Source organism: Misgurnus anguillicaudatus, chromosome 6 (genome assembly GCF_027580225.2).
Source record: "Misgurnus anguillicaudatus chromosome 6, ASM2758022v2, whole genome shotgun sequence".
Taxonomy (NCBI): domain Eukaryota; kingdom Metazoa; phylum Chordata; class Actinopteri; order Cypriniformes; family Cobitidae; genus Misgurnus; species Misgurnus anguillicaudatus.
Genome location: NC_073342.2, coordinates 10,944,327 through 10,969,952, shown reverse-complemented (window position 1 = coordinate 10,969,952; position 25,626 = coordinate 10,944,327). Strand labels below are relative to the sequence as shown.

Genomic DNA, 25,626 nt, shown 5'->3' with positions numbered 1-25,626 from the left:
ATTCACATGGGACGTGTTTAATACTTATTTCACCCACTGTATATAAACCATATATCTGTATGTCATGCTTAGACAGCACAGCCATGGACTATTCAAAAATCTACTCTGATTGAACGTCATGAGGACAAATATTATGCTTAATTTTCACATTAAAATGTGTAGACATTACTTTGGCTTGGACTGAACAGAACAGTGTTTTTTTTTTTTTTTGATAGCAATCTAAAAAAATTAACTCTTAAGATTTATTGATGCTGTAAAAAAGGACAAAGTACAGCTTGGCTTGTAATAAGAGACCTGAAGTTTGTTCCTCAGTTATTCTTGATGTTCAGGCTTTAATAACCCAACTATGTACCAATAACAATGACCTCTACAAAATGCATAAATATAAAAAGAGTCATCATCACTTTATTTGCTCAGATCAACAGTGAAGCAATGATTCAATAAAAAAGACAAACATTTCAAATGTGGCGTTATAGATATGGACAAGTAAATAAACATATTGTACTTCATTACATTTATGATTCTTGTAATTTGAACATCTTATGGTAGGTTAATGGATGTATTTTAAAATCAAATCTTGAAATTCTATCAAAGTGAGATTAGGTCTGATTATTTGTGTAACATTATAAAATATTTTTTTATTAAAATGATACATTTTAAGAAATAACATCTCTTTATCACGTAAGAAAGGCACAACAAAACAACAGTCATTTGATTTATGTTGTTTGTGTGATTTTAGTGACATTAATCAATATCTCATCTGAATTTACAAAAACTACACAAAACAATGCTCTGTAACTACAAAGGATCAAAACGGCATTATTTTTAAAAAGGTTTCCTCCTTTTATTCTCAGTTCATTCAATAACCTTATGCTAATAAACTGATCAAAATGACTCATTCAACACCCATAGACAATTACTTTAATTAATGTACGATGCCATAGAAAAGAACCATTAACATCTGAAGAATCTTTCTGCTCTCTTTATGATGAGATAAGGTTCAGATTATAAAATGGCAGTGAAATAAAAACTTAAAATAATAGGTTGAATTGACTTGCAAAACCAAGTTATAATTTGTTGTTGCATTTTTACAGTGTAGTTGATAAAACGTTGATAACAAACACAGTATCACTTCTCATTACCTGGGGCCTCATTTAAAAAATGCTGTGCAGAAGCCACCCTAAATTTTACCTCACCATAATAAAAAAAAAATGCTTATATGTGATTCATAGAACAACCGTATCCACAGAAAACACGTTTACACATTTCTTTTAGATGTGAAATCTATAAATTGCAAATGATCTTGAACTTGTGCATTTCAGATCTCCAACTTTATACGATGCCCAATTAATGTTATCGACATATAAAAAATATTGCCTGTCAATGTTCAAATCCTTTTCAAGCAGCAAGAATGGCTCATATTTCCAAAAACCTGTCGGACAAGCAAAAGTGCGTAAATCTGCTGACATGTTTTTATAACGTTTTTAGGTTTTAATAAATGTGAATGTTGCTGTGGATTTTGCGTATGCACACTCTTGGATCAAATCTGTGCATTAAAAAGCTTAAATTGCTTCTGCTGTATATGTATTAAGTTAGATATGTACTTATGTTGTCTGGTGGAGTTTTTAGCAAATGGTTCTCTAAAGTGCGGTAGCCTAATCATGCACAACACAATGAAATTGAGGCACAACACAATGAAATAAGGCCACATAAGGCCAAAATAAAGAGTCTGAAACATTTTCGTTGTGTTGTATTTCGTTGTGTTGTGGCTTTATTTTATTGTGTTGTGGTTTTATTTCGTTGTGTTGTGGTTTATTTCGGTGTGTTGTGGCTTTATTTCATTGTGTTGTTCCTTAATTTCATTGTGCCATGCCTTCATTTTGTTGTGTTGTGAACTTACATTTGCTTTTTAAATTTCATTGTGTTGTGTATGATTAGGCCACCGTACTAAAAGTTTTATTTATGTTAAGTTTATAAAGTAATGCTTTGGTAACTGAGACCAGAAATGAAATATCAAATATCATATTAATGAATTAATTTGTTACATTTATATAGCGCTTTTCTGCAGCACTCAAAGTGCTTTATATATGAATGGAGAATCTCTTCAGCCACCACCAATGTGCAGCATCCACGTAAATGATACAACAGAAGCCATATTGTGCCAGAAAGCCCACCACACATAAGCTTATTACTGGAAAGGAGATCGAGTGATATAACCAATTTGTATACATGGGGATTGTATACATAAGCCAATGGGCAAGTTGGCCAGGATATTAAGACTCAATAAAAATTATAAAGCTTATAAACATTCTAGCTTGTGATTAATTTGGTTGCTCTGCACTTCACCCAGATGTTTAAAAATGGCATGGCACACACTGTTTAAACTGTTACATACTTATTTTGTGCTACCTGCTCTATTGGTTTCATTGATGTTAGTTACCTGTATCAGTTAAACTGAAACATGATGGTATTAAATTAATTTCAATATCCTAAGCCCTTTAACACAGAGATTATGAAAAATACACAGAAAACGCATCCAGGATTTGTCCAGAATTGTTTGATTTTTGGTTCATTCACACTGCCAATGATTTTCCAGAATCTGTGCGTGCATTCACACAGATACCGTAAAGATCCTGTAAAGACACGTGACATATTATTTCCACAGCGTCTGAAGTTTGCTAATTATCTGTGATTTCTCTCTCAAAAAAAAAATACACACGTGCATTTAAGTTTCTGAACAGATCATAATGAGTGCGTGATGCGCTGTCATGCTGGTGAATGATGGTGTGGGGATGTGAGCAGAGAAAAAGGCAGGACACACTGCTTGCCATCACAAAAAGGATTTTTATTCGAATCCTGAAATTAACTGGGATCCTCAGCACAACATCCAAACCAAACATAAACTGACTTAACCATGGAAAAGGAACCCTATATAACTAAGGGTTAAACCAATATACACACACATGGGGAAAATGAAAATCATGTACATAAATACACAAGCAATATACATTTAACACTTAAGTTCAAAATTAATCTTAACATCAATAAACAATCCCCAAAACAAATATAAAAACAAAATACCAAAAACAACCACAATACATTTCCAAAAATAGTATTCCAAACAGACACAAACCAATGACTCCCCTGCTCACTCATATTGGATGGACTATGCCTACATTACCCATAATCCCCCAAGATAGCATATAATGAGGAACAGGAAGGCCGCGCATCCTCTTTAACTTTACTCCCGGATAGCATGCTGCAGTCATGCACCCCGAAAAACAAAAGGTAAGAGAAATACATCATTCAAACTTTAAATAAAATAAAAATGAAAACTTTGTGTCCTTTCTTTGATCTAATGTGCACCCTTAGACCAGAAAGTAACCAAAATTTATTTTTAAATAAACAAACAAACAAACATAAAGAAAGCATAAACATGCATTTAAACAAACCAAACCATTACAAAACACAAAAACAATTTATGACATCCCCACATCTTCCCCCTCCTCCAAACTCTCGCAAGGTAAGCGAGAGAGACAGTCAGCAATCACATTTTCTGACCCTGGGCGATGTCTTACAGTGAAATGAAATGGTTGCATTGCCAAACTCCAACGAGTCACACGAGCATTTGTATCTTTCATTTTGTCAATCCATTGAAGGGCTCTATGATCGGTCTCAACTAAAAAATCTCGACCCAACAGATAGTATTTAAGAGAGTCTAGAGCCCATTTCACTGCCAAACACTCTTTCTCAATGACAGAATATCTTGTCTCCCTAGGATAAAGTTTTCTACTCAAGTAAGCCACAGGATGTAACACCCCTTCCTGCTCTTGCTTTAATACAGCTCCCAATCCTACTTCAGAAGCATCTGTCTGAAGAACAAACGTTTTGTCAAAATCAGGACTGTACAAAACAGGATTAGTTACCAATGCATTTCTCAAATCCTGGAAAGCTTGTCTAGAGTGTTCAGTCCACTGAATTTGGTTTGGGCCTGACTTCCGTGTCAACTCTGTTAAAGGAGCTGCCCTAGTAGCAAAATGAGGTATAAACCTCCTGTACCATCCTGCTAATCCCAAAAAGGACCTAACCTGTTTTTTTGTGCATGGAAGTGAGCAAGTCTGGATGGCATGTATCTTCTGGACTTGGGGTTTAATAACACCATTACCTAAAACATAGCCCAGATACTCAGTCTCATTCTTGGCTAATGAACACTTAGCAGGATTAATTGTCAAACCAGCATCTTTAATTCGCTTGAACACTGTTGTTAGGTGATAAAGATGTGTCTCCCAGCTATCACTAAAAATGACCACATCATCAAGATAAGCTCCGGTGAATTCCCCTAAATCCTGTAAAACAGTATTCATTAACCTCTGAAAAGTTGGGGGAGCCCCATGTAGCCCAAAAGGGAGAACTTTGAAATGCATTAGGCTAGTAGGGGTGCGAAAAGCAGTCAGTTCTTGAGACTCAGGGGCCAAAGGCACCTGCCAGTACCCTTTGCATAAGTCAATTGTACTGATATATTTGGCCTTTCCCAACTTCTCAATCAGCTCTTCAATACGAGGCATAGGGAAAGAGTCAAATTTAGAGACTGAATTTAAATACCGAAAATCAATACAGAACCGTAAGCTACCGTCCTTTTTTTGGAACAAGGACAACTGGATTACACCATTCACTTTGAGAAGGTTCAACAATGCCCATTTCTTGCATTACTCTTACCTCCTCAGTAAATGCAGATACCAGCTTCTCTGGAATACGGTAACTCATCCTTTTCACCTGAGCATTAGATTTCAACACAATTTGATGTTGAATAAGAGTGGTACGACCAGGGGTGGTTTTAAACAGTTCTGGGTCACACAACTTTTGAATTTGTTCTTTCTGCTCCCCTAATAAATGATCAAGATTAACTGAGGTGGTTTCCTGACTAACAAACCAATACTGTTGTTCTTCCTCATCTTCATCTTTCCCCAACCGAACAAAGTTCACATTTGCAGACTCTTTCTGTGGAAACCATTCCTTCAAAAGATTTATGTGTAATGTTCTATGAGAACGTGACCTACCAGGAGTAGCAATTTCATAAGTTGTGGATCCTAATTTCTTGGTAACTTTGAATGGCCCCTGCCATTTTCCCAACAGTTTGTTCTCTTCTGTGGGAAGCATGACTAAGACTTGCTGACCTACCTCAAAAGATCGCTGCTTTGCCTTTACATCATACCAAGATTTCTGCCTGCCCTGTGCCTCTCGTAAGTGCTCTACCGCCAACTTGGTCATTTTCTCCAATTTCTCCCTCATCTGTAACACATAATCGATGACATTTACCTGACTAGGTAGGGGTCTGTAAACTCTGCTCCCAGGACTCTTTTAACAGAGAGAGAGGACCCTGCACATCATGGCCATAGACAAGCTGAAAAGGAGAAAAACCTGTGGAAGCCTGTGGGACTTCTCTATACGCAAATAGTAAATAGGGTAGCCATTGATCCCAATCAGTCCCTGTGTCACTTACAAATTTGCGAAGCATCTGAACAAGAGTTTGATTGAATCTTTCTACAAGACCATCAGTTTCAGGATGGTAAGGGGTGGTCTTCAAACCTGTTATACCCAACAACTGATAGGCTTGTTGCAATAATTTTGAGGTAAAATTTGTTCCCCTGTCAGTCAATATCTCAAGAGGAAACCCCACTCTGGAAAAAAATTGTACCAAACAAAAAGCTACACTCTTTGCCTTGATGTTCTTTAAAGGGAAGACCTCAGGGTATCGACTTCCATAGTCACAAATGACTAGCATGTATTTGTTGCCTGCTTTGCTCCCTCTAAAGGGCCTACAATATCCATGCCTAGCCTTTGAAAGGGCACGTCTATTATGGGGAGAGGCATTAAAGGAGCCTTTGGAGGCCCTCTGAGGGCAGTACATTGACACTCGGGACATATTTTACAAAACTCAGCTATATCTTTGGTCATCCCTGGCCAGAAAAAGTGTCTGCTAATTCGATGGTGCATTTTGCGACGGCCCAAATGACCTGCCCAGGGTATAGAATGTCCCAGTTTTAACACTACCTTGCGTACACTCATGGGTAGAACCATTTGTTGTCTGTTTTGAGTCTTACGATATAAAAGTTCATTCATCAGGCAAAAAGTAGAACCCTTAAAAAGTACCATATCTCTACCTTGCTTTGCCTGTTCTACCATTTTAGAATAAATTGGTCCAATTTCAGAATCTACTTTTTGTAGCTCAGACATATCAGCAGGAATTATCCCTTTCACATTGAGGTTTTCTGAACCCTCCCTATCTGAGACTTGGACCTTTGTTCCCTGAAACTTGTTTGACCTCTTCTCTGCTCTAGTCTTCACAGGTTTCACTGGGTGAGTTGGAACGTCACAATCATAATAAGGAAGGCAATTCAGGGAGTTTGTCTCATTCTCTACCTGATTCTGACTCTGTTTAGTCTTTGCACGGGTTAATACCACATTACACATATTACTTGGATGCAGTAAGTCCATTAACAAAGGATAATCATGTCCAATGATCACAGGATATGGCAGGTTTGATGCTAACCCCACCTTCATTTTAAAGGTTTGCTCATTAACCCCCAAATAGACTTCAGTGGTAGGATATGACCGTTCTTCACCATGAATACATTTTACCGTAACAGAGCATTTATGTTCCATAGAGCTTTCAGAAACAAGATCAGCTTCTACTAAAGTTTGAGTACATCCTGTATCTACCAAAGCTATCACCTTTTTACCATTAATGTCTACAGGAATTGTAACATCATTCGGCATTGAGGTAATACTGGATACAGGTACCACATTCTTTGGAACATAACAGACACTGGAAAGTTTCTTATTCAAGTTTGGACACATTGGTTTCTTATGGCCTATCTGGCCACAACTATAACACCTAATAGTCCCAACAGAAAAACTAGGCATTTCTGTCTGTTTAGAGAGTCTCTCACCCATACTCTTACCGCCTTCTTGCAGTGAGGTGGTCTTGCGAGAGGAAGGTTTATCCCTTACTGCTTTCCAGTGAGCATAACTCCAAGGCTCAGTCCTTTTCCTTGCTGCAACAAAGACTTCCGCAAGCTTTGCAGCTTCCTCAGCAGACCCTGGATCATGTTCTTTAATCCAGGTTTGTAATTCAGGGCACAACATTCGTAAAAACTGCTCCAAAACGATAGTCTCTGCAAACTGATCAACAGTCTTTTCTGCAGGTTTCACCCACTTGTTGAGTAAGTCTCTCAAACAAACAACTCCTTAGGAGTTTCTTCCGTCAACACTTCCATAGAACGAAATCGCTGTCGATACACCTCCGCGTTCATAGAGTATTTTCTTAATATTGCCTCTTTCACCTGCTCATAATCAGTTGCCTCTTCCAAATCCATGGCCACATAGGCAGCTCGAGCCTTGCCAGTGAGTAGAGGAACTAGTCGAATAGCCCAATCCTCTGTAGGCCATCTGCAGACTATAGCGATTCGCTCAAAGGTTGTCAGATAATGCTCTATGTCATCCATCTCACCAAGCTGTTGCATCTTTGGCTCTTTCATTAGACCACCAACACTTGGATGTTGAATTCTATCAGCATTTCTGGCATAAGTGTCTGGACCTTCACTCCCTCCAGGCTGCAGACTTCCCACTGAGCCATGATATCCCTGCAGTAATCGAAATTGATGTTGCAAAGACTTCAGTCTAGTTTCTTGTCGTGCATTTTCTTGTTCTTGGCGAACTTGTCTGTCTTGCTGGTCCACCACAAACCTCTGGAACATGTCTTTCAGTTCAGCAATATCTCTAGAAGAACTCTCTGAAGATATCTGCTTTCCATCACCTCCACCAGCTCCTTGGGGATCCGGCCCATTATCATTTTCAGGGTCCCCCAATGCTTGTGTCTCAGTTCGTGATCGTTTTGGTGCCATCACAGTTGGAAGTTCAACAAAACAGTGCGCCTCTTCTGAAACATCCCACTGCTGCCACCATTATGTGGGGATGTGAGCAGAGAAAAAGGCAGGACACACTGCTTGCCATCACAAAAAGGATTTTTATTCGAATCCTGAAATTAACTGGGATCCTCAGCACAACATCCAAACCAAACATAAACTGACTTAACCATGGAAAAGGAACCCTATATAACTAAGGGTTAAACCAATATACACACACATGGGGAAAATGAAAATCATGTACATAAATACACAAGCAATATACATTTAACACTTAAGTTCAAAATTAATCTTAACATCAATAAACAATCCCCAAAACAAATATAAAAACAAAATACCAAAAACAACCACAATACATTTCCAAAAATAGTATTCCAAACAGACACAAACCAATGACTCCCCTGCTCACTCATATTGGATGGACTATGCCTACATTACCCATAATCCCCCAAGATAGCATATAATGAGGAACAGGAAGGCCGCGCATCCTCTTTAACTTTACTCCCGGATAGCATGCTGCAGTCATGCACCCCGAAAAACAAAAGGTAAGAGAAATACATCATTCAAACTTTAAATAAAATAAAAATGAAAACTTTGTGTCCTTTCTTTGATCTAATGTGCACCCTTAGACCAGAAAGTAACCAAAATTTATTTTTAAACAAACAAACAAACAAACAAACATAAAGAAAGCATAAACATGTATTTAAACAAACCAAACCATTACAAAACACAAAAACAATTTATGACATCCCCACAGATGGATAGTGATGAGCTCCCTGATCTCTGCTTTAGTCCAGTTTGCCAACATTTCTCGTTGTGAATGTTGATTCGTGTTTAAATCCCTGTGTCAAACAGCTGAACCATAACTTCTGTTTGAGATGACACCTGCGTCCTCACCACAGCAATTTCTGTGTCTTGTTTACATAGAATTCTTTCCAAATGTGTAAGGTCCTCTTTACAGATGGATTCCAGAACATTTACGGGACGTGTTTCTGTTCACACAAAAGCCTGTCTGACAATTTTATGGAATTTTTTGGGGGTTTTAGATGGATGGAAAACTCTTTATTAAAGAATTTTTGTTAAGTCAGTGACAATGTATTTCAATAATTTTAGGTGAAAAAAAACATAGAAGTTTTTTTGGTCTCCTTATTTATTCTGTTTGCCTCTTCTTAATAAACTTAAGACCCTGGCTGGGTTCTTTGTTGTTTTGATTCCTGAAGGTCCCTTAGACTCAGAAGTGGAGTGCGAAGATCCATCAGCAAAGTGGAGAGGTCGATCTTTTGAGCGTGATGATGCAAAAACGAACCTGCTGTCTCCACTTGATCGAGATCTGAATGAACCATAACCAGAACTTCCCAGAGAGACTGTATCAGACATCTCATCTCCTCTCACTGAAAATAATGATCAAGAAAGAAAACTATGAGATAGATTGAGAACATTTAGAAACAAAGATTTCTTTTCTGTTTTCCTAATTACATATAACATATACTATAGTTTAAAGTAAAACAGTAAAAAATGCAGTTTGTTTTAAAAGGGTAAATATGAGTTTTCTTTCACAGTTGTTACATTCTTGTTCTGTTTCTAGTAACAGAAGAATGAACCAACAACAACAACTATGTACTCTTCAATATCTACCAAGATGGACATCCTCTGAATGAATATATTGAGGATTTTATAGACAATGCACATTTGGTGAGCTGGAGTGATAACATCTTAATTACTGCTTTCGGTTGGGGTTAGATGATTATTTGCAAATGATTGTTTCTCCAGATCAATGCAATTTACCCTTTATGGATTTCTTAAATGATGTTCTTCAATTAAATGGCTGTCATTTCAAGGTTAATATTGTTCCTGAGAGCAAATTTAATTATCATCCAGTTCCAGCTCGTTCTCCTGATTGTCACAAGTATCCGGCTCGCTTTCATGATTGTCGCAAGTATCTGGCTCGCTATCCTGATCGTCGTGAGTTTCCAGCTCGCTTTCCTGATCATCGCAAGTGCCCGGCCTACTTTCATGATCGTCGCAAATGTCCGGCTTGCTTTCCTAAATGTTGCGAGTATCCGGCTTGCTCTACTGATCGTCGCAAGTTCCATACTCTCTTAGTCTCCACCAGGTGCAAACTCTTTTCACAAGACTCTAAAGATGAACTATTGATTGACTTTGAACTTTGTCCAGTAACACCACTCATCCCTGTGAGTAATTGTAAATCTATGGATACTAGTGAACTGTTTTTTGAATCCTCTTTGCCACCCGAACTGTGTTATGTAGTGATGGGAGAAACTAAGCTTTTCGAAGATTTGCAACTTGATTCAGCTTTTCGAAGCTTTCGAAACACCACACATGCTGGCGACACAAAACATTTTACATTTTTTACAAAAAATAGCAAGAATTTTCTAGAAAAATTTGATTTTAAGCAATTTAACGTGATCAAGCCATAATTAAAAGTGTATTATGTGTTTTTAGTTTTATTTAGGGCAAACAGATCATTAAACTAACTCCTTTTTTAATAATGCACATGTTTGTCATTAAATCTGTCTATAAACAAAAAATAGATAAAATGGTAGTGTTATTAGTCAGAAGGATGAATGTTTCACAAACTTGTATAATACAACTGACCCAAATTCACCTAATCATATTAGATCAACTCCCCCTAGTGGTGAACCACCAGATTTTCTAAACGTTTCGAAACAGCTATGACGTAATAAAGCCTTATTTGCTAAAATCACGTGACATGGTCAGTTTGAAACATGCTCCGAACCAATGACTAACACAAAAGATTCATAAATGTTTCGAAGCCTCATGAACAGTGGTTTCAAAATATGTGTTCTGCCATCGAGTGAACCTATGTGCATCACTATGTGCAAAAGTGGATTCGGACATGCCCATTTAGACGTTGCGCTGTGCGCTTTAGACAATGCGCTTAGATCGTTAAAATAGGGCCCATAGGCTTCCAGTGCCCGCTGACGAACCTGTACACAGTCCAGTGCCCACTGTGGTGGTTGGGATTCATGTTGTTAATCACTGTCACTTGACACTCATCACCTAAACCTGTATATAAGTCTGCCAAGTGTTGTTGTCCATTCTCGTCTGTGTCACAATCTGTTATGTGTTACTATAAGTTATGGTTTGGAGGTGAAGTGAATACTATGCCTTTTGTTTTGTTTAATTTTGTACTCCTTGTCGTCGCTTTCCTTGTCTCATACCAGAACCGTAACAACAGTAACTGTGAAATTGTTTCTCTCAATGAAAATTGCAGGATTTAGCACCAGAGTCATATAGCTTACATTTAAATCTTCATCTTTAAAATGATAAATATTTATTTGATTTATATCTATAAATCTTTATTTGTGTATTAAATCACCTGCTTCAGGCTTGTGCACCACAGATGATGCTCAAACACCTGCAGATAACAGCCCCTTATGAAGATATTTTGTACAAAATGTATATATCAAAAACTCTCAGTGCCAAACAACTGCACTGAGGTTTTCATTCAGTGAATTCGCAGAAACTTCTGTCCCTTCTTTAATCACTACTCGTCACAGCCATCATATAAAGGTGCCAAAGAATGCATTAAAATAATCTACTAAATTGTTCTCTAATATCTACTTCAGGGATGGGCAACTTTGATAATGACGAGGGCCAGCATTTTTCTTCTTTATACCAAGGGGGCCAGAACCACACGCACAATGAACAATTCTTAATTTCCTTTATTAAGAAACCACAATATACAATTAACCTGTCTTTAAAGATTTTAACTATAAAACTTAGCAATTATGCTAATTCCAAATCATAACTTTATTTTCAGTGGACAAGCATTTCAATTAAAACTTCTTAACTGCATTGCTTTAACATCTGTAACAAGCAAAGCACTTTTAAATTAGTATAGAGGAGTTTCTCATCCTGCCCTTAGAGAACAAAATTGTTGGAAATAAATAATACATCAATTCAAAACATAATATATATATTTAAAAAAATGTTAATAACAATGTGTTTTACCTTTCAAATCTGAGAGCAATTCTGGCCCAAGTCTGACCCGTCACCAAAACCAGTGGCATTGTTTTTAACCCAACTGGACCCGAATGTAAACTGACATGTGTGCAGTCTGCAGCCCCGGTGGCCTCGCAACCAATCTGGCGAGCTGCTCCGTTTGTTTATGGCTGCGTCCGAAAACTCTAAATTGCTGCCTTCTGAGGCAGCTTTCCAAGGCAGCAAGGGATCAAGGCATGTCCGAATTCAATGTTTGGTTTACTTCCTGTCTCCTGAGATACCTATGCGTGGACGTACATTAAGAATGTGATTGGTCGAGTCCGGTCGAGTTCGAAAAAATAAAATGGCGGCCAAGTGTACGACTGGAGCACAAGTTTAGTGTAAATAAAGGTAGATTTTCACTTTTTACACCTTTTAATTGCATTTCTAGCGAGAAATTAGTATTGTAGTTTTCAAATATGTGATTAGTTATCACAAAGGCGCTCTCTGTTTAAATTTCAAACACGCTGCCTTTGAAGTGTGTCCGAAAGTCTTTCTCTGAGCTGCCTTCATGCCTCCGAAGTCATTTCCTCATGAGGCAGCGAGGCAACGAGTCACTGCCTTGAGTTTTCGGACGCAGCATTAATGACGATGACACCAAGGTAACAGCTAAAACGTTAATTTTAAATTATCTGACATGTCTGTCTCAACGAAAATTAACCTACCCCCAGCCACACAATGTCGCAAGCGCTCTTGGCAAACAGAGAAGAGATTTGAAAAGGGCTTCTCGGGTCCGTTCGGGTCTCGGATCGAACCCCCGTGAAGACCTCTTCTTCACATAAGACCAAACACGGGACTATGCTTACTGTGACAATCCGCGGGACCTAGCGCCCCCTCCTGGTTGGAAGTATTTACGTCCTAATACAAAAATCATCATTTTAAAAGTATTTGATTAAGTATAATATGGTCCAGCGGGCCCTATTAAAATTTACCCCGTGCCGTGTGCGGCCCGCAGGCCGCCAGTTGCTCATCCCTGATCTACATAGAAGATGTGTGGCTTTATTTACTAAGTGCAAAAATGATCCAGTGTTCCATTTACAACCCTAGGATTTGCCCTTAAAATGAAATGGCCTATTATTACATGAATAATAATGTTGAGCTCCACTCTGTTTCACAGAGCAGCCCTTTCAGTAGCTCTGTGTGTGTGTGTAAACAGACCTTATCAATTGTTTGGAGATTGTTAACGGACGTTTCTGTGTTTTTTTTTAATATGGACCTGAAAAAACGTAATTGTAACATCAATAGAAGAACTTCAGCCTAAATATTAACATGTAGCGCCAAGTCACCCTCCTGAAAAAAAACAGCATCAAACCAGCATGGGAATTATCCTGGTCTATGCTGGTTTAGCTGGTGGTAATGCTGGTTTGGTGCTGCTTTAGCTGGTGCTGATGCTGGTTTGATGCTGGTTTAGCTGGTGTTCACTAGCAAACCAGCACCAAAACACAACATATGCTGGTCCTGCTGGTATGCTGTTTGTTTTTAGCAGGCAGCAGTCACAACTTTGTTTTTAGCATTGTAACAACATTGTAATGAATTTAATTTAATTTAATTTAATGAATTTGGGGCAGCAGTGGTTGAGTGGTTCATGTAGGTTGTCTACAAATCGGAAGGTTGGTGGTTCAATCCCCGGCTCCACCTGACCAAGTGTCGAGGTGTCCTTGAGCAAGACATCTAACCCCAGCTGCTTCCAACGAGTTGGATGACGCCTTGCATGGCTGACACCACCGTTGGTGTATGAATGAGAGAGTGAATGGGTGAATGTGAGGCAAAAATTGTAAAGCGCTTTGGATGGCCATTGGTCTATGAAAGCGCTATATAAATGCAGTCCATTTTTACCATAAGTAATTTAACATTGGGGCGTACATCTCAAATGTAATGTCACAGCCGGTGTTATGTTGAGATTGGCCTGTTTTCCAGCGGTCTTTTGCATGCATGAGGTTTACATAAGAAGTAGGAAACAATCGTGTTTGAGGCTCACAATATGTCATTACCATGTCCCGAACTCGTATTTTTTAAGACTTTCATTTAAGATTTTAACTTGAATTGAAAATGTATATAAAAATTTAATAATTATTATAAATAAGTAAATAAAAGATGTGTTGTTGTATGTAACTTTTTCACACAAAAAAAAACATTTATGAAAGTGGTGCCCTAATTTTTCGCTTGAACACCTTCCCCTTTAAAAAAAAAGTCCGATATGGTATAGCAATGTGAACATTATTCAAAATATTTTATTTGGTGCTAAAGATGAAAAGTGAGTGAATGAGTGCGTAATGTAAATTATATCCTCAAATTTTGTGCTTGCAACAATATTTATATAAAAAAAGATAAATGTGTGTATGTTTTCACATTCCCTGAACGATTTGCCGATCTTTACATTTAGAGACATTGATCTCCTCTTGCAAACAAATTTACTAAAACAAAGCTTCAGAAATCCTACAAGTTCTCTGTCAAGAGTTATCTGCACAAACATGAAGGTAAGGTGATAAGATGAATTGTTGGAATGGGTAGCAATAAGCTAAAACCTTAGAATTTTAATGGCATAGCATAGTGAATATGAGAGTAAAAGCTTGATGCTTTCACGTGAATGGAGAGAGTAAAGGAGTTGCATAGTATTGAGGTTGTTTAAAAGTTCAATAGGAGCAATTTTCCTGGAAGTTCACGGTTATTTATGACTGTTAATGCATTGCTGTTGCGAAGTCCATTAGCTTTTCATTATCTTGCTGCTCATGTGCTGCAACTTGTACTGTGGTAATAAACAATGTTTTTAACTAACTTATCGACCTTGATTATTAAGCATTTAAACATGAGAGGGGTATATGTAGGACTTGACCATTTTTTGACACTATGCGTGAAAACCCAAAGCTCACGGCTAACCATTGCAACAATACATCTTACCTCCGCATTTGTGCAGATAACCTAAGAACGTGTAGCATTTTTGAGATTTGCTTTAGCAGTTGATCAATTCATTTGGACAAGACGATCAATGTTTCAAACATAAAGGCTGGCAAATTCTTAAGGGACAGGAAAAATACACAGCAGTGGCCAGAAGGAAGTGAGAGAAGGGTCCATTAGTAAAAACATTTATAGCTATCTGATCATAAAAAGGTGTAAATGCCCTCCGAAACGTCTAGGACGCATTTTAGACGAAACTGGACAAGTGTAAATACATCTGGTTGATGAAACCACATGTCAGCGCATAACTCCTCCCAAACATAAGCACTCTAACCGGAAGTTATCCGGCATACAGGCAAACAAACACAGATGACACGCTCATTGCTTTATATAGCGACGTCAGTGGATAAAAAAGCTTCCTAGAACCAATAAGAGAGTCTAATGACAAACTCGAATCACATTAAACAAAGAAATAGAACTTTGAGAGAGAGTTTTCTTAATGCTTTTCCCCGTCATGGACCTGTATGTTAAATCACCGTCCTGTCACTCTCCTGCTGCTCTGTACTGCACAGCAGTTAGCAAATGTATAACGACTGAGATCTTGTAAAGGAATGTTTCATTAAATATAGACTATATTCACTTACTAATCTGTGATCTTGCTCTCTCTCCTTCTGCTCTCTTTTTGTCCATTTCAAAACAGCAGCCGTTGTTTTCTGTCACTGTCTCCTCTATCTTCTCCAGCAGATCTTTGATCTGAGTCTCATCTCTTCTGTTGTTATTGTTGAGAAGATGATATCTGTTCCCACATTTCTCCACCAGCCACTGGAGATCCTCACCTTCCCTCTCAATGTGTTTCTCTATAAATGTGTCTCCTAGAAAGTCTCCAAAAGTGAAGAGCACTATAGTGTGACTCCAGACTCTCTCACCCAGAAGATCAAAATAACTCTGCAATATGTTTCTATCATCCTCTGTAAATCTCTTGTCAGCACTTATAACCAGAAGAACAATGTGAGGTCCTGGAGGACACAGAGACACACTGAGTAAAATCTCTTCTTTCAGTAACTCAGTGCTCTTCTCTACAGGTTTATTTATCCTCCATCCAGGAGCTTCAATCACAGTGATGTGTCTGTCTGCTACTTCTCTCTGTCTCTTCACACACTGAGCAGATCTCTTCAAGTCAAACTCCTCTCTGTTCAGGATGATGTTTCCTGATGAACTCTTACCAGCATATTTATATCCCATTAACACAATCCTCAGATCTGAGAGCTTCTGAGTGTCATCTGTAACAAATACACAAAACAATCTTATCCAAAATTATACTGTTCTGAAAAGAAACAGATATAAATACAACACAATCTAGGTTTAAAATAACTATTTAACATTTTACAGAGGATTTTCATTTTATAAGTTGCATCAAGGAGCCATTTGGATGATTGTCAAAAATGTCTTTAATCACCACAAAATAAATCCAACAGTAGTATTTAATATTTAATGTCAATTTGTATTTAAAGTCTCTACAGACAGATCTACTGTACCTCTGAGTATTTATTTGATAGAACTAAAAAAGTTCTATGGTACCATTAATGCTTTTTAATGGAGAGATATGGTTCTTGATGCAGATTGGTCAATAATTGTGATTTAGGCTCTTTATAGAGACAGAGCGCAGTTATGCAAATTTGAAAAACACGCCCACCGGGGGGAACTCAATCCAATCGTCTCCATTGACTTTGTATTGCGAGAGGCCGCCTCCTTGTCATTTCTGGCTTATAACAAAAAACTGAATAATGTCTAAATGCTGCTGTGTGACAATATGTACAGCTAACAAGCCAAAGAACCCAGAAATAAGTTTTTATAAACTGTCAAGCCGTAAAACCCTGCCTTTGAGGAGAAAAAAGTGGATCGCCGACTACGTTTCCCCCTAGTGGACGCAGTTCTACTAATATGAGTACTATGAAAAGTTGCCTGTTTCCACTTTTTTGTCTGTAAACGCTCGTTTTTTGAGCTCAACAGCTTATAAAAACTTATTTCTGGGTTCTTTGGCTTGTTAGCTGTACATATTGTCACACAGCAGCTTTTAGGCATTATTCAGTTTTTTGTTATAAGCCAGAAATGACAAGGAGGCAGCCTCTCTTAATACAAAAGCTCTGTTTACACGTACATGGTAGTGATGGTCGTTTTCGAAGCACTGCTTCATGAGGCTTCGAAACATTTACGAATCTTTTGTTTCGAATCAGTGGTTCGGAGCTTGTTTCAAACTGGCCCAAGTCACGTGATTTTAGCAAACGAGGCTTCATTACGTCATAACTGTTTCGAAACGTTCGAAAATCCGATGGTTCACCACTAGGGGTAGTTGATCACATGACCAATGTTTAATATAATGTTTCGGTGAACGCGGGTCAGTTTTATTATAAAAGTTCATAAAACATTTATCCTTCTGACTAATAAAACTGCCATTTTGTCTAGTTTTTGTTTATAGACAGATTTAATGACAAAAATGTGCATAATTAAAAGGGTAGTTAGTTTTAATCATTTGTTTGCCCTAAATAAAACTAAAAACACATAATACACTTTTAACTATGTCTTCATTAAGTTAAATAATTTTTTTAAACATATTTTAATAAAAATCTTGCTATTATTTTGTAAAAAAAAAAAGTAAAATGTTTGGACACATCTGCTTTTACACTATTTTGACCAGCAGGGGTCGCCAGCGTGTGTGGGTTTCGAAAAACTGAATCAATTTTCGAAGCAATTGGTTCAATTGATTCGAAGCTTCGAAAAGCTTTGTTTCTCCCATCACTAGTACATGGTTATTTTTAAAAACTGAGAGATTTACCTTCGTTTGTGCCCCTCGTTTACACGTGAACGGAGAACTCGCCTCTGAAACCGATTGTTTCAAAAAACTCCGGCTAAAGTGGAGATCTTGCACGGTTGCATGTAAACTGACAGAGGCGCAGGAAGATATTTTCGGTAGGGGGTGCTGGGGTGCGGATGCGGCGGGGGGGGGGGGGTATAGTTATAGAATTCTAAAGTTGTTCACAAGCTTTTTATTCTGCAGACCACTCTACCTATGTTTTCTTTTAAAAACTCACTCGCAACTCCCATTCATAATGTACAGCTGAGCTGACGGTGCATACATACAAACTATATAGCCTATTGCAACATAGTAGAGTTTAGATTTTCTGCCAGGGTCGTTATTTTCTGCTACTATCCTCTGGCCGGGCCGGACCGTTGATTAAGCATATTTTTTAATCATTACTTTATTAGCCTCATTGGGTGGGGAGAAAACTATGCCATATAATCAGAAATATTATATATATTTAGGCCAAAGTAACAAATGTGTCCAAAAAGTTACACAAACTACAAAATGATTTGTAAAAGTTACAAAATGCAACGCGAGTCATGTGCAGAGTCTCCTCTGGCACCCAGCACGCACCGGGTCTGCTGTTCTGTATGGTGTAGCTTAAATGCAACATGGAGTTTGAAGATGTAAAGAAAAAAAGAAAAACAGGAGAATTAACTTTAAGCAAGTTTGGAGGAAAGTCGGAGGTATGGAACCAGTTATACATTCTCACTCGTGCCAGTAGCCTACCTTTTCTTTGTTTTCCTTTGCTTAAGTTTTTAATATTTATAAATTTTAACATGGAAACTTTATTGACATCACTCGAGTTGATTAGTGGACCTTTCCATTTACGGGTTTCATTTAATTATATTTTTTAAACGTAAATGTAATATTTTTGTTTTAGTTTGCCTCCTGCACGGCGGTGTAAAAATAAGATATTTTTAGACTTTAAAATTCAAACATCATATCCTAAATTGTTGGAATATATTCCATATGTATTGATTTGGATTTATAGATGTTTAACATTAAAATCGATGCATGGGAATAATTTATATTAATTTTTAAATACCCACCACTCTTAAATGCGCATGTTCCTTATTGTATATCGAGGCTTTACAATTTAGTTCCTTTCATGTCGTTTAATTTACTTAAATCTTTTTTGCTTTAAATATTTACTTTAAATGTTCTTTTACATTTACATGTGCGTTAAACACCATGACACAATTTGGCTATATTTTTAAATAGTTTTTGAAAAAATTACCTTTTTGTGAGTCATTTGGACAAATAACGCTAGTCCTTGGGGCTTTTGGGCTGTGTTATTGAAAAAAATGTCTTCTGAGACATTGCGAAGCTGATAGATAGGCCAAAAAGCGTACAAATGACACGCAGTGTGATTATCGTGCAATAGATACGCCAAATTCCGGTTTTGCGTGCATATGATAGTCCTTCCAATTCACTCATATGGCGAATCGTTTCGTGACGTTTTATTTATTGTTTTCTCATTTGTTTTCTGTTTTTTTACCATCTTCGCTTGGGTTTAGGGTTAGAACAACTTTTTGTTATATAAAAATGACATCCTAACCCAAACCCCAACTCTAACCCCAACTCCAAGCGACCATGGCTTAAATATAGATAATAACATAGAGAAACCTGTATATTAAATAACCTGCTTAAACAAATAAGAAATCAGGTAAGACCGTCTCATTTCAGTTCTGTTCGCAAACTTCTGAGGCTGCCACCTTGAAAGACCGAGTGCTCATCTTTAAGGTCCCATGCTTATAAGGTCGCAGCCCTTGAATTGGGACACAGCTGTCATAGAATGTCTCTGAACAGGTTCACGCCCACTTTTGGGGGAAATCAGACTAGACCTTCTATTGGCTTCCATTCAAAATAGCGGAAAAAAGCAACCTTCGTACACAGCCGGCAGGCGTTATGAAATCACTCAGATTAAACATGTTGAGTAGTTGTCTGTCCGCCCTGCCTGCCATGGAGCGCGGAAGATACATTAGCATATTTGATTTGGTCAGTGTAGAGGCATGTCCCTTTCATTCTCCCAGCATCAAATTTGTGTAACAACGCTCCCTATTGGCCAGAGGTGTCTTACCCGGACATTTACTTGTACCTCATCGAGTCAACAGGGAAGCAAGTGAATGATTTTACTTCGTATTTGAAAGTTACTTCGTATTTATATATTATGTCTTTATATTTAGAGTACTGAGTGCACTTTTCCGTCGAGTCATACAACTAACTGGCTTAGCAATATTTACAGCAATCACTGGATGGCGTTGTTACAAAAATTTGATGCTGTGAGAATGAAAGGGACATGTTTTTATATTGACCAAATTAAATGTGTTAATGTATCTTTCGGGCTCTATGGCCGGCAGGGTGGACAGATAAATACTCGACATGTTTAATCTGAGTGATTTCATAAGTTATTTACGCCTGCCGGCTGTGTAAAAACGTTGCTTTGTTCCGCGATTTTGAATGGAAGCCAATGGAAGGGCTGCTTTTTTATCCCCCAAAAAGGGGCGGTGATGAAATTTACAGTCAAGTTCCCGGATGTGTCGGTAGTCCGTATAGCACATTTGTTTTAGTACATTTCTCAGAAATTCCCATTGTTAAATCCCAAAAATGTACCTAAAATAAAATTACACTGACAGCTGTCTTTTTTATTTATTACAAATTAAATAACTATAATGTTAAAAAAAAGTTACTATATTTTCTGACATTATACTTTGTCTTTATGTGATTAATTAATAAAAACATATACTACAAAAATGTAAAAACATAAAGAGTTGGTAAACGATGGTCAGATGTTGTTGTGGCACTAATACACAACAAACAAAAAATGAAAGTGAGGAAAATCATGCAGTTACTGTAGAGGTTCATCTAATTTTTGTTAAACATTTCAACATGTTTCCAGTAGATCGTATTTCAGACAATTTTAGGGATTCTTGAGTTTGGACCACCATGTCACGGTGATCCGTGTCATGTTTTGTGCCTGTTCTATATTGTCATCACCAGGGGCCTCATTTATAAAACTTTGCGTAGTATTTGCGTCAGAAGTGGCGTACGGATGAAACATAGGACGCGCGTACGCACAGAAATAATCGGATTTATAAAACCGTGCGCACGCACATCCTACGCATTTTTCCCTTAATAAATCACAATCAATTCTAAATGTAGCGCAGCTTTTGCGGCTTCATGACACGCCCATAGTTGTCCATAAATAGTCCGTGAAACGCCCACAAGTTAATATGCATTGATTGCGAAATCATGGCAAACACAAGCCATGTTTCCATCCACATGTTTTTATCCGAATTAAGTGATATCGAATGAAAAATGCGTTATGGAAACAGTAAAATTCGATTAAATTTCATGAATATCGACTCAAAAGAATTACGTTCGATCTCATCGGATTTTATCTTGATCGATATATGGCTTATGCGATAAACGCTGATGGAAACGTTATTTGCCGAATAAATAATGATTTGCGATTAAGGCTTAGGTCCTTTTATGGTTGCAACCCACACACAAAACAAGAAGAAAAAGTTTTAGGTCATTTCCGCTCTGGTGGCACAAATGGCGTGTGTCAACAAAGTCAGATGTAAGTGGACAAACGACGAGACGAGATTCATTTTAAATTGAATTTAGCAGAGAAAATATAGAGCTGAAGATCTTTGCCCGAACCCGACGGGTTCGGTCGGATACGGGCTTCATTTCTAACATTTTACACGGGCTCGTGTTCCGCCTTTGCACAGTAATTTACAGTGGATTTAATAATTTCCTCAACAAAAATGCCTAATCTTGGTGAGTAAAGGTTTTTTAATTTATAACTAAATATTACTTAGTCTTAAATACATAATTTAAACAGAGGATACAGACTAATGTTGGCATTAATGTAAAGAAAGTGCCGAAGCAAATACCACAGAACCTTTATCCTAATTTCGTTATTCCCAAATAACCATCTTATTCAGAATGTATTATCTTAATTTAATTCGTTAAGAAATAATTGTTTTTAGTGGCATGTTGGCCTATAATGTTGCATATGCCTATTTAGAACGAGATGTTACGATGTTACAGATGACTTATTTTTTTTCTTTGTTTCAACTTCCAAGTGACGTGTAGCCCAGTTAGTCATTAATAAATAATGTTAAAACCTGTGTAAATTACTCATTCTTGATAAAAGCTGTTTGCGTGCGCAAATTTAAATAATGTATGGCTGTAAACGGGTTCGGGCTTTTAAAAAGCTGTCAATCTAAATATACTTTCGGGTTCGATTACAGCTCTATTTTAGATAGCAAAAATCTAAGAAATGCCATAATTTATCAGGAACTCGCGAAGGAAATGTCCAACAATGGTTATGACAAGACGTGGGACGTCCTCCGGAGTAAATGAGGCGCTCAAACAGCGATACGTGTTTCAAAAAAGAGAGTTATTTCGCAACGGTGCCGGAGGGAAAATAAAAGCAAATTCGACCTTGATGAGATGGATCCTCGGCCAAAGAACCCTCGTAGCTTTATTGGCTTATTAACAACTCTAAAGATATTTTTCCGTTCTCATTTACGTTAAGAATTGATCCGGTGTTGTGTCGAAGTCTGTTCCCCCTATGTTCCCCCTATTTTTCCGTTCAGTGCAGTGTTTCCATGGCGCCTTCATCACGTTATAGGTTTTATTATTTATATATTTAAAGTTTGAATGGCTACTGAGATGTATATGTGTGCATTTCTGTAATGTATCTGTATTGTTTTTTATGTTAAGTCAATTTTTTTTACGGTATGAATCATATTATATGTATAATATTTATTTAATTATGTATGCAAACATTACATTTTTAAAACAACCAGTAGAGGAAAAAAAAGAAAAAGACAGGCTATATTTTAAAAGAAATACCCTAATAGAAAACTGTCAAATGTATGAAATATTTAATGAATTATATTATAAAATACATTATATTATGCCTTTTTAGTATAACCAATTCAAATCTTTAATCTTTCTAAATGTAACGTGATGAAAACGCTATAAAAGCACTACACTAAAGGGAAACATAGGGGGAACTGAGTTCGACACAACATTTACATGCATCTGCATCATCATAGCAATATGATGTTAACGTAATTTTCTTATTATTATAGCTTGATATGTCGCTATCAGCTCAGCTGGCACATAAGCACTTATTACTTGTGAAATGCCGCAAATTTGTCTAGCAAAACTTTGTTCGCAAATGTTTGCTTGAATATTGTGCGATTCAGTGCGAAAATGAATGGAAACACATTCAAGTGTCTCAAATCAATTCGATATACCAATTTGATCGCAAACCAGCATGTGACGTCATTACGCACAGGTTTTTATTCGCTTTAAAGCCGTTGGATGGAAACACACTTTCACCAGCTTTATTCGCATAAGTTTTTTAACCGAACTTCAGATAATTCGATTGACAAGTGGATGGAAACTTAGCTACAGAGAGGAAATCAAAAAAACCGTAACTTCACTCAATGTGAAGTAGAAGTTATCGTTGGCGAGGTGGAAAAGAGGAGAAAAATGTTGCTTGGAGGGCACAGTGTGGGCATTACTAATGCCAAAAAAGGCACTTTAGTGGCAAACGGTGGCAGACTCCGTAAATGCTGCCTCACAACCTCGGACCGTAGCCGAATAATAAAATAGAAATGGTCGGACATCAAAGTCGAGGCAAAAAAAACGTCTAGCGCTCCATCGACAGAGTGTGTCTGCCACGGGTGGGGGAAAGGGGACATTGTTCAGCGCAAATGTAATTTCTTGTTGCTTTCTGAATGGTTTAGACATACGCCATACATTGTTTTATCAAAAATAAAACACACTAAAGGCATATGCATGAATACCATAATTCCGTAGATTATGAAGATATGGTTTACTATGAAAACAACTTTCCCCAGTGGACAATTAATACATCTATCTATTTATTTATCTATCTATCTATATATCTCCGTAATTATCTATCTATCTGTCTATGTAATTGCATCTATATCTGCTCCGCCAGGCAGACACATTGACGAGAATATCAGTTTTGTACATTATTTCGTTCTGTTTACTATATTCGTTATGAGGATGAATTGCACAACATGCCAATATTATTGCAGAACATATTTCACTTTTCTTTTAGCAAATATGTGTTCATTTGAATTTCTGTTGTCATTTTCGAATTGATTTTTTTGATCAAACGGGTGTTCGTGTAGGCTGTTAATTGTAAGACTTGCTTTGTGAAGTCTTCATGTTATTTATGAGAGGCAGTGTTCTCACTTTCACTTTCACGTGTTTCTTCCATCTGCCGACGGTGTCGCCATTTCTCATTTCACCCGTTTTTGTGCGTACGCCTGGGTCAGAGCTTGCGTGACGGCCAGCACATTTTCCCGTCAAGTTTGCTTTTTATAAATAACAACTATTGCGTAGAGAGTGGCGTACGCCTTCTTTTGTGCGTACGCAACGTTTATAAATGAGGCCCCTGGACACTTGTTAATTATCATCATTCATTCCACCTGTGTGTCATTAGTCTTTGTGTATTTATACCAGTGTTTGTGTCACACTCATTGCCGGATCATTGTCATTACAACCCTGTCTGTTCCCTGTGTTGGATGTTCCTGTTTTACTTACCTGCATGTTGTTTTACTCCTCGTGTTTTGTTTCTTATTTATTATTAAATGTTATCTATTTATTGTGAACTTTGCGTATGCGTCCTACTTCCTGTTTCCCAGTCGTGACTCGTGACACACCATCATATGGGACATAGAAAATGGGTCCATTCTGATTAAATAACTTTAAATAATAATGTTTCTATACTTAAAACAAAATGTATACAATTAAAATAATTAAATGTATTATATTGTCTATGACCTGTACAAGAGATTTTCTATCTTCACATTTAAACACTGAAAATCATAAGATTGTTGAAGAAAGATTTTTTATTTTCTGCAGCTGGTAGTGCAAAATATTCTCAGTCTATTTATTAAAAACACCTCTACAAACAACAGCTGAAGAAAAGAGTTTTTGTTGTGACTTATTAAATTTCTTTATTGTTAATCATGTTTGCAGAAGTTATTTATGGAAACTTTTACATTTATGAATTTATTACTCAAGATACTCAGTGTTTATATCATGACTGTGATGTTTACTCACTCATCTGTGATCTGATCATCTCTCTCTGTTTCTTCATCCTCTGCATTCGCTTTTCTGCTCTCTCATCCTCTGCTCTCCTTCTGTCTTCTGTCTCCTGTAAAATCTTTCCATCGATTTCAAAATGGCGTCCATTGTTTTCTGTGACTGTCTCCTCTATCTTCTCCAGCAAATCTTTGATCTGAGTCTCATCACTTCTGTTCTTGTTGAGAAGATGATATCTGTTTCCACATTTCTCCACCAGCCACTGAAGATCCTCACCTTCACACTCAATGTGTTTCTCTATAGATGTGTCTCCTAGAAAGTCTCCATGAGTGAAGAGCACTATAGTGTGACTCCAGACTCTCTCACCCAGAAGATCAACATAACCCTCAAATACTTTTCTCTCAACATCTTTAAATCTGGTGTCCACACGTATAACCAGAAGAACAATGTGAGGTCCTGGAGGACACAGAGACACACTGAGTAAAATCTCTTCTTTCAGTAACTCAGAGCTCTTCTCTACAGGTTCATTCCACCACCATCCAGGAGCTTCAATCACAGTGATGTGTCTGTCTGCTACTTCTCTCTGTCTCTTCACACACTGAGCAGATGTCTTCAAGTCAAACTCCTTTCTGTTTAGGATGATGTTTCCTGATGAACTCTTACCAGATTTTTTATACCCCATTAACACAATCCTCAGATCTGAGAGCTTCTGAGTTTCACCTGTAACAAATACACAAACACACTTATATAAAAAGTTGCCATATATTTTTGCAGTGAAATTAACAGTGCCGGCTGGTGACAGCTCTTCCG

General features: G+C 37.5%; 1 protein-coding gene across 1 annotated transcript in view; it reads right to left on the bottom strand.

The window, feature by feature from the left end:
* Positions 1-8,687: 8,687 nt before the first annotated feature.
* Positions 8,688-25,626, bottom strand: part of LOC141364288 (uncharacterized) — a 157,200-nt gene continuing 140,261 nt past the window's right edge. Inside the window, exons 7-9 of the mRNA XM_073868508.1 lie at positions 24,835-25,536; positions 15,491-16,126; positions 8,688-9,316 (exon numbers count right to left, since the gene is read on the bottom strand). Of these exons, the coding sequence (XP_073724609.1) occupies positions 9,072-9,316; positions 15,491-16,126; positions 24,835-25,536 (1,583 nt within the window). The 3' untranslated portion in view covers positions 8,688-9,071. The remainder of the gene's footprint in view (positions 9,317-15,490; positions 16,127-24,834; positions 25,537-25,626) is intronic.